Source organism: Aulostomus chinensis, chromosome 8 (genome assembly GCF_037954235.1).
Source record: "Aulostomus chinensis isolate RoL2024-O1b breed Wild chromosome 8, RoL_Achi_v1.0, whole genome shotgun sequence".
In the NCBI taxonomy this organism is placed as follows: Eukaryota; Metazoa; Chordata; class Actinopteri; order Syngnathiformes; family Aulostomidae; genus Aulostomus; species Aulostomus chinensis.
In genome coordinates this window covers 16,701,468-16,713,943 of record NC_141327.1, presented here as the reverse complement: position 1 = coordinate 16,713,943, position 12,476 = coordinate 16,701,468, and the positions used below count along the sequence as shown (strand labels likewise).

At 41.0% G+C, this 12,476-nt stretch overlaps 1 protein-coding gene across 2 annotated transcripts in view; it reads right to left on the bottom strand.

Moving 5' to 3' along the window:
* Positions 1–12,476, bottom strand: part of LOC147257391 (alpha-1,6-mannosylglycoprotein 6-beta-N-acetylglucosaminyltransferase B-like) — a 110,671-nt gene that overhangs the window by 46,711 nt on the left and 51,484 nt on the right. For both annotated transcript variants that reach the window (XM_086211298.1, XM_086211299.1), the window contains exon 8: positions 5,347–5,516. In XM_086211298.1, coding sequence (XP_086067424.1) covers positions 5,347–5,516 — 170 coding nt within the window. The remainder of the gene's footprint in view (positions 1–5,346; positions 5,517–12,476) is intronic.

Here is a 12,476-nt window from a genome sequence, read left to right as displayed (position 1 = left end):
CTCCTGGGATTAAAACCAAAACCTGGATAAGCTGCTTTTCGGGACTGTGCATCTCAAAAAAAAAAAAGGGGGAGACAGGGGGATATGACCTGACACAAGAAATAGTGCTGCATGTTTTTAAATGGAAGCTGAAGAAATACATTTCAACGGTTGTGTTCCATTGATATAATAAAATCAAATGCATATTTTCTACTTTTAAATGTATTTTAAATCTACACTCCAGACATTCACTTCTATTGCAAACATGTGGCGAGATGAGAGTCGACTGTGTTCATTGTCTGAATGGTTTTTCCTGCTGTTATCGTAATTCTGTGCAGTATTTCGGTCATCCTTGTGCTGTATAGTATATAAACAGGTTTGCCTCTAAGGTAGTCTTTCAATAAAGGCACAAAGGTGCTGACCATCCACGTCCTCGTCGACTGCAGCGGCCCCCCTGAGTGATGGGGGCTACAGCAGGAGAATAATGTAGAGCAGGCAGCAACCTGTCTTTTCTCACTCTCACATTAATACATCTCAGGTGTCTCGGAATCTAATTTGCACCAGATTCAGCTTCATTTCCATCAGGCTACTCAGTTATCCCACATGGCGAGGAATGCAGAGTCAGCAGAAAAGAGGAAAATGCAAATGCCTGTGTGGATTTAACGGACTTGTGTGTTGTTGTATGGAGGCATGTCAGTGGTGCGAGATGACTACATTCCTGTGCATAAATTAAAGGCACTCCAAAACCCAAAATAAAGGGATATTCATCAGAAGGGGAAAAAAAATCCAATACAAAGTAGCATATTTTGCTTATTTCAATAACAAAGGTCTTGACTCAGCTTCACAGAGTCTGACTCAGCACGTTTGCTTCCTACGGTCTTCCCTATAAACATTTTCTCTTCATTCCACCTTCACAAATAAAGCACTGCACCTGAGACCTTTCCCCTCTCCGTCACCAACAAGGGAGATTACCAGTGAAAGATTCTTGGTATTACCACAAAAAGAGCCCAATGACATCATCACATTCACATCAAGTTAGAGATTAGGAGAACTATCAGATAAAAGACAAGAGCCACATGGAATTTTGTTTTTGTTTCAGACTTTTGTTATTTCTTGTTTTATTTTGAAAGCTCAGCCCTTGAGGTTGTTTGAGCCCTTGTTGCATTTTCCCTTCATTGTTAATGGTCTGCTCCACCCGGGTGTCTCTCCGTTGTGTTATAAATGCTTAGTAATGTCACTTTAACTCATTAGTTTGCTTCACAAGCTTCATTCTGCCCTGAGTTAAATTCAATTAAGTATATAGCCATCCAGGATCCCGCCTGCTGCCGCTTCCTACTCCAGCTGCTTCAATTTTACAGCGCTGTTCAGTCAGGGATGGTTCTACAGACACACGTGTGTATGAGCACACTTGGTGCAGGAGTGTAACAGTGGCAAAGGAGGAGCACAGGAGATGCGTTCTCCTTAACAGAGAACCTCAATTTTTAAAACTTCGGCCTAAGCAGACTTTGTGCTCTCTTTCTGCACTGTAGCTCTTCAGACAACTCGACAGTTCTCAGTCTCAGTTGATGTATAGGAGTCGGCCCGGGACGAGCGGGTCCCTCTTCATGAATCCTGAGTGAATCGTGTCCAGCCATCTGACTGCACAGGGTCCATGTTATACGCAGGAACACAACCGAGGGGCTCATCGTCCCCTCGGGGGCCAATTACTGATAGAGACGCGTGCTGCATCTTCCTCAGCTGATCGCATCACACATTCTCAGATGTGGCCATGAGAACGTTTTGCCTCATGTGTGAATGTTTTCTTATTTTTCTTTTATATTTGTTCTTGCAAAAATCAATGAGAAGAAACTATAAAAAATTCTATGTGGGAGTCACGAAACGTGTGTCGACAGCTGAGTTTGTTCTTACCCACCTGAGTCTGTTGATGAATTGCGTTTGATCTTAAATTGGATGTGCGTGCCAGGCAATGTGCAATTAGCATAATGAAATGCCCCAAGGGCAACAGACTCAAGTGCTGTGTGCAAACCAACAAGCCGCTGCAATTTGACAAGTCACGTTAAACTCAGACAAAAAAAAAGGAGAACAAAAAAGAAAAGAAAAGAAAATGCCATGTAAGGGCAGCAGAGATGGAAGCTCAAGCATCACTGGGGTCACCAGTCCAGACGAACACAAAGTATGAGTGTAGATCACCAGTGCAATAATGTCCAAAAAAAAAAAAAAAAAAAAGTTTGATATTACAATTGCAAAAGAACAACTGGCCACGATGTCTCAGCAGCCAATGACCTTTCAGTATGTAACCAACAAGCTCTTCACCACTGATGCAAAGTTAGCCAGAGTGTGTGTAAATGTGTGTCTTTCTGGTCAGGTCTTTTCTGGCTGTGTGTGGTGTAGTCAGCCACAGACGTAGCAGTTAGCTCCAGTCATGTCAGACTCACATCCCAACACTCTTAAATAAGCCGCCCATCTGCAGCAGCAGCCACTGAGCCCTGGCGTGCTACTGAGGCCAGCGGGTATATCATCTTAAAGGATGGGATTCTGTGTGTCGCATATTGTTTGGGTTTGGAATTATCTTTAATTGAGGAGGGAGAGTAGCTTCATGGAATGCCTCTGACTGATTGAACAGTATTTCCAATTAAAATAAATAAAGGATTGTGTTTCCTGGTGCTGCCTTGGTACTCAGACTATTTGTTTTTTTATCTGTGTCTGCTGTCTGTTCTTCTCAATCGATCCAGCCGGAGGTAATGCATTGTGAGATAAAGTATGGCTCCAGAAATGTTAGGAGGAAGTGATAGACATGATTGGGGGGGGGGGGTACAAGCATACAAAACCTGAAGTACAACAATGAATCACCGTCTGTGACAGAACAATGAGAGCCATAGCAATACGGGCTCCCATGAATGATGATGAATGTAATGTGTATTTTCTCCAAACTGACTCCTTCCTTTGTGTTTATTGACAAAAGCGCTGATTGCATTTGCACACAGCTCGTATGTGGAAGCCCAATCTTTTGAAGATGAAAAGAAAGTAATAAAATGGGTTTTAAGCTTAATAGTCCAATTAGTTGCTTCTGTAATGGTTATATTCACCTGTGTGTTTCATAGCATCAACAAACAGAAAATCAATACTCATGATTTTCCAATGAGGAATCGGCAGCTTTGAGGAGAGGCAGGAGCTGTAAAGAGGGTTCTGAATGACACATCATGTATCGGTCATAGCTGCAAACAGTCGATCCACCTTCAGGCAACATGTAATCTCATCGATAAAGTATTCAAATAAATCTTTTCCTGTTCTTCAAATTCCATCTTTAACATATCAGCATCAGATCCAGAGAGAAATTTTCACCGTAAGACTTGCTAAACTTTATGATGGGCCAAGGATCAGTAAACATGTCAGCAGTTTAGTCGTGAACATATTAATGGACATGTACAAGGACAAGAAAGTTCAGCCAGCGTTTTGTTATAAAAGGCAGGAACGGAGAGGAATGATCTGAAAATAATAAACTATATAAACCCTCTCTTCCTTCTTTTTTTTCTATCAAATTCATTGCAGGCAGGAAGCTGGATGAGAAAAACTATTCACACTGGTGAGGTAGATGATTCTGCATGGATTTAACAATCCGGGTTGAGAGACTAGAGGTGTTAAGACAGTGACGCACACACAGTAAAAAACAATACGGCCATTAATTTCCTGTCAACTGATCTCAGCCTTTCTGCAGGTCTTAAACTCAACTCATTTTGAAAGTCTGAAGTTCCTCTAGATTTCTCAGCTCATCCAGCTCCCTGCAGAGATCTATCTAAGGCTGAGTGGCAACGGCTGGAGGTCAATACAACACCTCTATGACTTGTGAAGGCTCACAGAAGACCCTGCACATATGAACAGATTGCAGACTACAGTGGGGGGTGTCTCTGGAGATGTCACATTGATCTATAATTGTGTCATTGCAATAATCAATAATGGCAGAAGCACTATTGCAGCAATCAAGGCTGAACAAAGAAGTCATCCATCCATAATGGGATTCATTTGTATTCCTGCACTCATGTGATTATTAATTTTATTGTTTCAGAACAGCTAAGCACCATTTGGAGGAGAATGACAACCTGAGTGATTTATTGGCCATGGAGTAGATATCAAATTGAACGGACAGAACGAGCCTGAAGGGATTTATCCTAACAAGGTAGATTTACATTCTGTGTGTGTGTGTGTGTGTGTGTGTGTGTGTGTGTGTGTGTGTGTGTGTGTGTTGGCTCTACAACTGTAAATGTCAGCAGAAACACATAAGCATGCTGACACAGAGGCTAAAAAGACACACACCACCGCTGTCAGTGACAGGCAGCATCAATAAGGTGACAAATAAATCACCAGCACCTTACGGTCCCCATGCCTAATCCATAGGCTAAATAGGGAAGGGTGTAATTAGAGCACAATACAGTATGTGGGAGTAGGGGACGATAACAGGAGGACAGTAAAAAGGTCATTGGTTTGTTGTCACAGCTGTTGTTAGGGGTCGTTCTGGCCAGACATTTGTAACTCTTCTTCTAAGCAAGATAAACGCAACTGCAGCAGGATGACAGTGAAATGTATATAATGTATACAACAAGTAGAACACACTTTTATTCTTATCTTCAAACTGTGAAATTTGACCCTACCAAACCTTAATGTACCTATCATTAAAGGAACAAACCGCCTTTTGGAAATATGTTTATTTATTATTTTTAGTTCTACACAAACGGATACATAACTTTCTGTCCTCTCTATACACGATATGGAGCTCCAGACCGCCACTGGATGCCTTGCTGCTAGCTAGCTTAGCTGCAATGTATGCTAGCACTGGGGCTGTTCCAGGTGTGTATCTGATAAAATAACATCTCATGAACATCAACTTATTTTTTTTTTTAACAGCAAGCACAAGTCTAGCTCTGTTAATGCAGAAAAAGACTGCTTTGGAGTAGAGTGGAGTGTGTTTGGTTTTTGAGACTGCTTTCTCTCTACTGCCCCACTGCTAGCATTTGTTACAGCTAAGCTAACTAGTGCTCAGCTGTCTGGTGGGGGTTTGGAACTCTGTAGTGCATGTAGAGAGGAGAGAGGGGTAGCTCTCTGTTTGTCTATCACTATAAATGATGGACAATAAGCCTATTTCCCCCAAAAGTTGCTGTTTTCCTTGAAGCAAACATGTTTCTGATGCTGAATAATTCCCATACTGTTGTGATGTACCTGCTCAGCGAAAGAAATCCTTGGCACCACTCATATTTTCTGCTTCTTAAGTCAAACTATGAACACTTCCAGTTTGGACTGAAGTGCAGACAGGAGGAAACAAATCATATGAGACATTTAAGGTAGGAAATATTCATATTTGAGGCGGAAACTCACCCTTGGAGCTCCTTGACGGACATGGAGATCTTGAGGTTGTGTCCTAGAACATGGAGGGCCGTGAGGATGTCAGCCCATTGGACCATCTCTCCCAAAGGACCCCCCTTCAGCACCTTGGGGCTGAAAACATCTCCTGACTCCTCTGTTAGGAAACCAACATGGACCAGGATCTGAGAAAAGACAGAAACACATGAAGGCAGGGAGGTGAAATAAAAGACTGGTAGTTGGACAGCAGGTTGTTCAGTCTTGGACGACTTGACAAAGTTTGTCTTCATAAGATCCTGACTGACTGGATGATATCAGGATCAGAGCCAAACTACAACATCTGCTACTCTTCTTTCTTTTCACTGAATTTGACATTTTATGACTCTGGATGTTTGTCTGAGGTTTATAATGTTGCAGGAACCAGTCACATGTGTCCTGATGGTTTTGGATGATAATTAGAGGTTAATCTACCAAAATTTTTTTTTTTTTTTTTAATCAGCTTGAAAATGCCCAGCTAGGCGTGAAAGAGCTTTTTTTCCAGCTGATGTAATAACAGAATATAAAGACCCTCTCTAACTTTTAAATAATATGCAGGAATAATCTGTTAAAATTACATGGGCATGTTATTTTAATTTAATTTCATTAATTGTTAAGTAGGCTCCACAACCCGCAACAGATAAGCGGTATAGAAAATGGATGGATGGATGGATGGATAATCGCTATATTTCCCCTGCCACAGGCTGGAAATTACTTCCTCTCCCCTCTACAGAAAAAAAAAAGATTTTTTCCTTCATGTGTTTCTTCACTCACTGCTGTATTTCACGGAGTCGTCAGCAGACTGTTTATTTAGCCGGTGGCTAACTACGGCCACGGGACGTCGTTCTTACAGCATCAGACTGGATTCATGTTAAGAAGTTGTTGCTTATTCAGAAATGAGGTTGAGCTTCGAGCTGACAACTTGCCACATTAATTAAAAGACGGCACTGTTTTACAATTTACAATGATTTATTTACACAACTTCATTTAGATTAATAATGACATTCTCTTTTTTATGGTGCCAGCCACCACTGAAGAGCTCTCTACTTTAATGCGGAGGGATGGACGAGATGGAGATTCACGGCAGGCAGAATTGGAGGAACAGCGTCTTTTCTGCAATTCTTCGATAAAGATGTCCAGCTAGATCTTGTTGGACTGTCGATGGACATCAACTGTTTCTTTGTGCATCTGCAGAAGACCTTGAATATCACACGGTAACCTTGCCACAAACAGCTGTCTCTGGTTCAGTTTGTGATTTAGTTGGGCAGAACAGATGGTTTTTTTTGGCACCAGTTAGGTATCCTGGTTTTATCATGCACTAGGCTATAAATCCATATGTGATATTTCCAATTAAATCATACAGTAATTGTTGGATAACTAAAAAGCATTTAAAACATCTAAAGTAGTAAGACAAATATTCCACACACGGATGTAGTTCTTAGCTTGTTCCGTAACAAGCAGCTATTAAGAACAACATTCTTTACCTTTCTTGATGGTAATTTATAAACCTTTTGTAAAAAACGTACAGTATATTCTGAATTGCATTATATTTAATCATATTTACACACACACACACACACATATATACATACATATATATATATATACATACATACATACATACATACATATATATATACACATATATATATATATATATATACACACACACACAAATATATATATATATATATATATATTCAAACTGAATCAAGTTAAGCTCCTTGAAAGTTAAGCTGCTGCAGTGCAAACTGTTTTAATGAGTTTGAGGATTAGAATGATTAGAATTTCAGGCTCTTGCAAAAAGAAATTATGGAAACTGAAAAGTAATTCTTAGAAATCCCCAATGACCTATCCCCTCATGCTTCGATGGAATAGCATACACATCTAGAAATCCTTCTAGAGTAAGCCATACGCAGCAGATAACCTAGATAAGGGCAATCTCCTCTGTCTGACACCAAACGTGACAGAATCATCATGTTGTTTGTATTGCGTGACTATATAATTTTGCATTTACACACCTCAGGCCTGCATGTCCACCTACTGTAGCTACTACATAAATAGTGCAGTCTAGCAAGTAATGAGCAACACGTTGCTTTTTCACAGTGGATTAGACAGAGCCATGTCCAAGGACGCTCCGCTGAGTAATCCTGATTAGCTAGCACAGCATGAACACCTCCCACTGCTTTTTGCAGGCAAATGGAGCCCACTACTTTCACTGTGCATCGTATATAATGAGCTTAAGGCCAACTGTGTGGAGTTTGCCAGAAACTTATGCTAGTTAATGCTGCCTAAGTCACCTATCTCCCGTGTCTCCCTGAGCTTGTGTGTAAGTACTGTGCAGAATGTGTGAGTCCTGTGTCTGCACCTCTGCAGCTCTCTAAAGTAATGATTAAAAGCTTTCAAGTGCTTTTTAGTGTGCGGCACTTTCAATAGCCTCTCCTTCTCCTTTCCCTCCTTCCCTCTCCACCCTGCCACATTAGCAACAACGCTCTTAATGTTTGAAGTTTACTGTAGGAGCTGACACAGACACACGCACACATAAGTACACACCGCTCTGACACGTAATACATCATGTAATCCGGAAACATATTATGTCTGAATAACAGAGACAGAGAGCCGCATTAGCCATCTGGATATCAAGGAATTTTGCATATTTACATTCATCGATACAGCGATAAACAGTCCATTTACCAAAAGTTATTCATTGTAGGCATCCTGTGCAACTGTTGAAGTAATTTAACTCCTGTTGTGAGGTTAAAATGAACAAAATGTGTGTAGAACTTTGGACAATGGTGTGTTTGCAGCAGAGTCAGGCTTCAGCGAGACTCCAGCTGGCGTGAAAAATCCCCTGATTTAATAAGCCTGCTCTATTAACTTCTGCTTCATAAAAAGATAAGTGAAATTTAATTACAGTTTGGGTGGCAGATGGCAAGAGTGAGAATTCATGGCACCAATACTGTTCACTCCCTCGGTGGTGTTGCTGGTGTGGGTGTATCATACAAACACTGGCACCCACACAAATTTGGGGACAGAGAGGGCTGGATTTCTGCTACTGGCAGCAGCACAGTAGCACTGCTAAATAAATATGAAGAATATCAGTGGTAGCAGAACTGAAATACAAGATTGGATTCTATAAAACTGGCAACCATGCACAAATGCAAAATTAATAGGGTATGGGTGCTTCACAAAACCTGGCATCTTACAACAAAGTGTTGAGGAGGGATTTTGCTTTCTCTCTAATAGGCAGTATTTCATTTCAATGAAACACATCTGAACTCAGGAAAAGTAATCTTTATTTCACAGACTAGGAATCAATAGCCAGAATGGAGAGGAGAGAGGAACTAGTGTAGGTGGGTTCACACTGTGTTTAATCATGCAGATCACAACGCACTATCTCCAACAACACACACTTTGTTTTGCACTCACTTGAAAGGTTTACAATAAGAATTCACCTCTGAAGTTAAAACTGTACTTCCTCCTGAATCCCTGTATCATGACTTCACTGTCTAGCTCCAGAAACTGATGCAGCTCAAGAGAATAAAATGCTTTCTACTGCAGATTTATGGTAATCCCAGATGGTGTGTAGAGAGGAATTTTTGAATTTTGTTTGTTTTGGTTTATTTTTGTGCATTTGTTTCACGCTGACATACATCAATGAACTCTGCGGATTTTTTCGTGTTCACCCTGGATGCTAACTCTCTCGCTTGTGAGCTCAGGGAATTCTCCAAAGGATCTGCAGCTTTTTCTCTACTATGAGTGTCTCACGGGGGTTAAACACAGAGACCTGCCACATTCACTGAAACAGATGGCAATCGCTCTCAAACCATCATGATCTCATCACCTTTACGACACCTCGAAGTGCCTCGCCCCTGAAGGTTCGTGCAATCCACAGCACCTGACTTTGTCGAGCTTACATGACCAGGATGAGCTGCAGTAAAGGATTTACTCTCTCTCATGTGTGGATTTATCACAATTTAAAATGAAGTATTTTGTGCAATGCAAGTGCGTGTGTGCAAGTGTGATCCTTGGAATGTCCTTGGTGCGTCTGTGTGAACACGAGTAGAAGCGGCAGCTCTCAAGAACACCGTGCCACTCCATCGCTCTGCTTGAGTCCTCTGTCACTTCTGTGTTCTAACGGACGGAGAATGCTAATACCTGTCTCAGCATTTGTTAGATTTTGCATGAATGCGTGTGTGTTTGAGTGTGTGCGTGCGTGACCCTTCACTCATGCATTGTGGCCCTTATAAAGGTCGCAGCAGCCCGATGGAAGGCCACAGGTGGCACCACAAGCTGGCGCTGTCAACCATCACAGCTCTAACCTTAATTTCACCTTCCGTGCCCCAGTGGAATACTCGTCCCTCTTTATTTCTCCTCTCTTGTTGTCATATTCCTTCCTTCTTCCCCCCGCTTCTCTTATTTTCTTCACTCTCCAGCCTGCATGCTCACCTCATCTTCAACATCCCATTATTTTTCTACACGGTGTGCAATTCATCAGTCAGAAGTCAATTAACTCTCCAGAGGCCAGACACAGGGAGATGCCAAATGAACAGGCTTTCTGTATGCTGACAAACGTAATAAATGTGCATGCTCAACACATGCGGCCGAAACAGACATAAAGAAAGTAACTGGTCCAACTCCAGAAAGGTAAAGAAATCTCTGCAGCAAGCTAACAAGATAAGGTCAGCGTCTCCGAGCCTGAACTATCATCTCTTAAACATTTATGCCACGGCTAACTTCAATGTCTCAGTTGATGTCTTGGGGGGAAAAGAAAGGGAAAGCAATTTCTTGTTCCATTACATGTGCTATAATGTCTGACTGGTAGACTCTTGCTTTTGGTTACGTTTGATAGGTGCACTTAAAAAAAAAACTAAAGAGATGAACACTTCAGCTTTGAAAGGGAAGTGCAGCAAAAAGTTGATGTAGTCAACTCCACAAACTCTGAGGAAATAGGTAGATTAGTGTATAAATAAAAGAGATTTTCATTAATATTGAGGTGAAGATTCTAATTCACCACACAGCTAAGACTGCACGCAGAGTCTCTGAAATATATTTGACAATGCAACAGTCTCCGGCTTTGCTCTGTTCTCGCATTCATGGGGGCTGAGTACTCCAGCCCCCATGAATGTTTCGTCATTTTGATTCCATCCAAAATTGTGTTCTGACACAACTGCTGATAGTTACATCCTATTTGCCGTTTACTTTCTGTGTTCATTACTTCCTTTAATTAAATAAATTATTCATTATTCGCCTTAAGCCTGTATCTCTCTCTCTCTCTCTCTCTACTCTCTCTCTCTTTAGTCATGATTTAAGTGGCAGGTCGTGACAGATAATCTCCTCTGCTGTGACTCTCATGTACATTTTTCAGGTTTCTACACTCCTCTACATGCTTGCACACACACACACACACACACACACACACACACACACACACACACACACACACACACACACACACACCTCCCACTCTCCCATCCTTGTCGCTGGCAGTTAAAGACTCATGCTTTCACTCTTGTTTTCCTATTCCCCTTGATCCTTTCTCCTCCCTCTCTCTCTATTAATTTATTCTTTTTTTTTTCCAGAGTAAACATCATCTGCTTACAATCAAAGAGAAAACCAAACAAGGAAGCAGAACTGAAATCAACAGAACCCCGCTGGAATTGTAATGACTGCACACTCCAGTAGGAAGCTAAGAAGTGGGGATTTTGTCTAAAACAAAAGGTTAGACAAGTACAAGGATGAAGTCAGTCTACACCAGACATTGTTTTCCCAAGGTCAGAGTTAATTAAAAGTATCCTTCTTTTCAGTGGGGAAGTGAGTCATTTTTTTAAAAGGGAAAGTGAAAATTAGACTTCCTGTGAAAAAGGCCATTTTTCTAATATTTGAAAATAAAATATAAGGCATAACGAACAGTCCACCTCTGTCTAACAAGCGCAAACGTGCACATATTGTGATAAACTAACAGGACAACTGATGCGGAGACTGCAGCAGCCCGTTGTAAGGCAGCTACAGAGCCAAGACTGAGGATAACAAATCTTTTCAGTGTGTTACCAACAAAGGAGAGCATCAATCACAGTGGCAGGGGCCTATTTCTACCCTAGTTAACTCATTTTAGAGAGAGATGAGGCCAGCGGGATCCATATTGTAGAGAAGAGGCAGAATGTGTGCTTAATCTGCCTTCTCACATGCGGTCGTGATGTTTTAGTCAAGAAAATAATGATAAATAGTCCAAAAAATGTAGCAGGCAGGAAATGTTTAACATATTCTTAGCAGTCCGATGAGTTGATAATTCTCTTCTCTTCCTTGACAACAGATGAGGAGGAAACAAATACATCAATTGTGTGGTTTATGGACATTTCCAGATACTTTGGGTTAAAAAAAGTTTCTGTACATATATCAGTGTTGGTAAATATTGGATATCTGTATTTCCATAAAATCGTGATCATGCATCCCTAGCATTTTGAAATGTCATGTTCAGCAACAGAAAATTTGTTGGACTCCAACACACTTTGTGTGAGCGTATGGAATAAGTAGAACTTGGTATTTCAGTCTTGTTTTTATACTTGTATCCAATTCTTAATGAACCCGAGATTTATAGGCAGTCTGACCTTTCTTTGCTACTCATCTCAGTACCGACTCATGACCCGCTCCCTCATCTTGGCATCTCCTCACGGTCCCAGTCGTTCAGCATCTTCGTCCGTCCTTCTTTATTCCTTTCATCTCATCCCTCACCTCTGTCTTTAAATCCCGTCTTCCTCGCATTCTGAGCTTTTGCCATGTACTATATCACATGATGTCGATTTACAATGATTCTGCCTCAATACATTTTATTCTTAAATATGCAGATTTGTGAGCTGATACATAAAGGCAGTTAGTTACACTTTAATTACAGAAGAAAAATGTAGACTGCGGCAATGGATGACAACCTACCATTACCTCCTCAATTATCCTTTGCTACCAGCATTATCATTCAAACAGTGAATCTTCAAGACACATCTAAAGGATTTTTATGCCTCACTACTTGAGTCAAAAATGTGCTCTCATGCTTTATAATGAATAGATTTTAGCTTATCTTGAATTCTCCATTATACTGCAGACTACTGTGAGAT